The 2,307-nt window shown below is 45.3% G+C and overlaps 1 protein-coding gene across 1 annotated transcript in view; it reads right to left on the bottom strand.

The window, feature by feature from the left end:
* Otoa (otoancorin) overlaps positions 1–2,307 on the bottom strand; it is an 82,144-nt gene that overhangs the window by 48,768 nt on the left and 31,069 nt on the right. The window contains exon 10 of the mRNA XM_005351171.2: positions 2,210–2,301. Coding sequence (XP_005351228.1) covers positions 2,210–2,301 — 92 coding nt within the window. The remainder of the gene's footprint in view (positions 1–2,209; positions 2,302–2,307) is intronic.

Consider the following 2,307-nt stretch of genomic DNA (forward strand, 5'->3'; position numbering starts at 1 on the left):
GCAGTTGCACACTCTCAGGCTGGGCAGGAAGGTGTTGCTTTTTAACATGCCAGAGGCTGATAGGATTTAAGGCTAATTGTTCCACTTGTGGCCCTAGACTTATTGTGCTGAGTACAAACAATGCAACCCACAAATTTCCTGCTTTGAAAAGAGAAAATTATTTTCGAAATGGACGAACATGGTTATAAATGGCCCTGCGATAGAAGACAGAACATTTGTTCTCTTTTCAAGATACAAAATGTGGTCTATATTACATATAGTGCTCAGTGTATTGTCCCGACTCTAGTCCTGCTCCATTTCGTCTGCATGTCCAAGGATACTGCACTAGCATGCTACAATAGGACTCATTGTGGTTTGACCTCCTTCTTATAAGAGACTTTGCTTCCTGGATGTTGTTCCGCTCTGATTCTGTATTTTAAAAAGCGCTCAGTGGACTGGGGAAATAGCTCGGTGGATAAAGTCCAAGCATGAGGGAAAGGTTCAGATCCCCAGAACCCACATAAAGAGTCAAACAGACATGGCAGCCCCCCTGTACCCCAGCACTTCAGAGGCGGAGACAGGAGATTCCAGGGCCAAGCTGGTTAGCTACACTAGCCAGAAGGAGCAGCCCTGGGCTCTGCTAGACACCCTGTCTCTATAAACAAAGTGGGCTGAAGAGAAGGCTTGGCAGTTGAGAGCACTGGCTGCTCTTCCAGAGGACCCAGGCTCAATTCCCAGCACCCACATAGAGGCTCACAACTATCTGGAACTTCAGTTCCAGGGGATCCGATGCTCTCATCTAGCCTCCATGAGCACCAGACACATAGATAGAAATGCAGGCAAAGCACTCATACAAACAAAAAGAGCAAAACAGTAATTTTAAAAATACACAGAGAGCAATCAAGGAAGAAACACCTGATGTTGGCTTTGGGCCTACACACCCTTCTGCACACATGTACAAATGTAATTACACACATGAGCACACACACACACTGGCACACACCACAAACACACACACCCCATATGGAAAGGAAGGTGCTCTTAAACCCCTCCCTTGAGGATTATCCCCTTTGACCGTATATAACCCCTTCCCCACTTCTCTATATTTGTAAGTCACAAGAAGTTGCCCAGGGTTGCCTGACCTTAGAAATCCCCCAAAAGCTCGGATTTCTGAGAATTTAACTATAACTACTTCCTGAAAATTCGCTCAGCTTTGAGAGAATAAAGAGGGAAAGGGGTGACAGGGTTGCTTCAAAGACCCAAGCAAAACAGCAAAAATGTCTGAGGGTTCCTAGCCTCCTAGGTAAAGGAGAGGAACCAGGGCTGGTGAAATGGCTCAGCAGGCAAAGGTGCTGGCCTGCAAGCTTCAGTTCAATCCCTTGAATCCATCTTGGAAGAAAAGAACAAGTCCTAAAGCTGTCCTCCGGCCCTCAGACAGGCGCCATGGCGTGTGCACCGTCACGCTAACATAAGCAAACCCTGCATACAGTGATATAAGAGGAACCAAGTCCTGCCTAGGTTTCTAACAACCAAACACTGTTGGGTGGGCCGCTTCCTGAAGAAGGTGGTCATTTGATGCAAGGTGAGAGACAAGGCCCATGTGCTTTTTGTTTTTGTTTTAATGGGGCCCAGCCCCCTGCTCTTTAGGAACCTCTGTTGGAGCACTCTTCAGAGACTGTATTTCAAAGTCACAATGCCCAAGGGATCTTAATGTCATTGAGTCAACATCAGAAGGAAAGAGACAAATTGACTGGAGAGTTAAGTAACACGAGCCACAAACATTTCTCCACTGTAAACTCCAGAGTTCAGATCCAATCATTGCTCATGTTGAAGCAGCTATTAATAGAAGTCACTTTTAATAGAAGCAGCCATTAATCCATGCTACCCTGGCTTGAGCCCAGGCTTCCCGGGACTAGAAGCTTGAACACTGTTGTCCTTGGCTTTTCTTGAGTATAACAATCTCCTCACATGAGTCTTGGTCCACAGTCAGTGTTCCCTTCATATCATGTTGGCCATGATATCTCCACAGTTCCTTTTCTTCTTAGCTCTTCTGTGCTAGAATACATCCCTACCATTTACCCCTGAGGCTTTGTTCCAAGAGTTTTGTTTAAAAGGTAGAGATAGTCTGGGCCGAGGAAGGTGTATGATTTACCAAACACTGGGAGTTTAGAGCATGCTCTCTCAAGGTATATTAGCAATGAGAACATAAAAATATACTTTTCCAACTTACTTCTATAGGACTGATTTTCATAATTTCTTCAAACGAGAGGTGAACCATGTATCTGCCCAAAATCCATAACTTTTCCGCACTGACCCATGAAACTGAGC

The sequence above is a fragment of the Microtus ochrogaster genome, chromosome 8 (assembly GCF_000317375.1).
Source record: "Microtus ochrogaster isolate Prairie Vole_2 chromosome 8, MicOch1.0, whole genome shotgun sequence".
NCBI classification, from domain to species: domain Eukaryota; kingdom Metazoa; phylum Chordata; class Mammalia; order Rodentia; family Cricetidae; genus Microtus; species Microtus ochrogaster.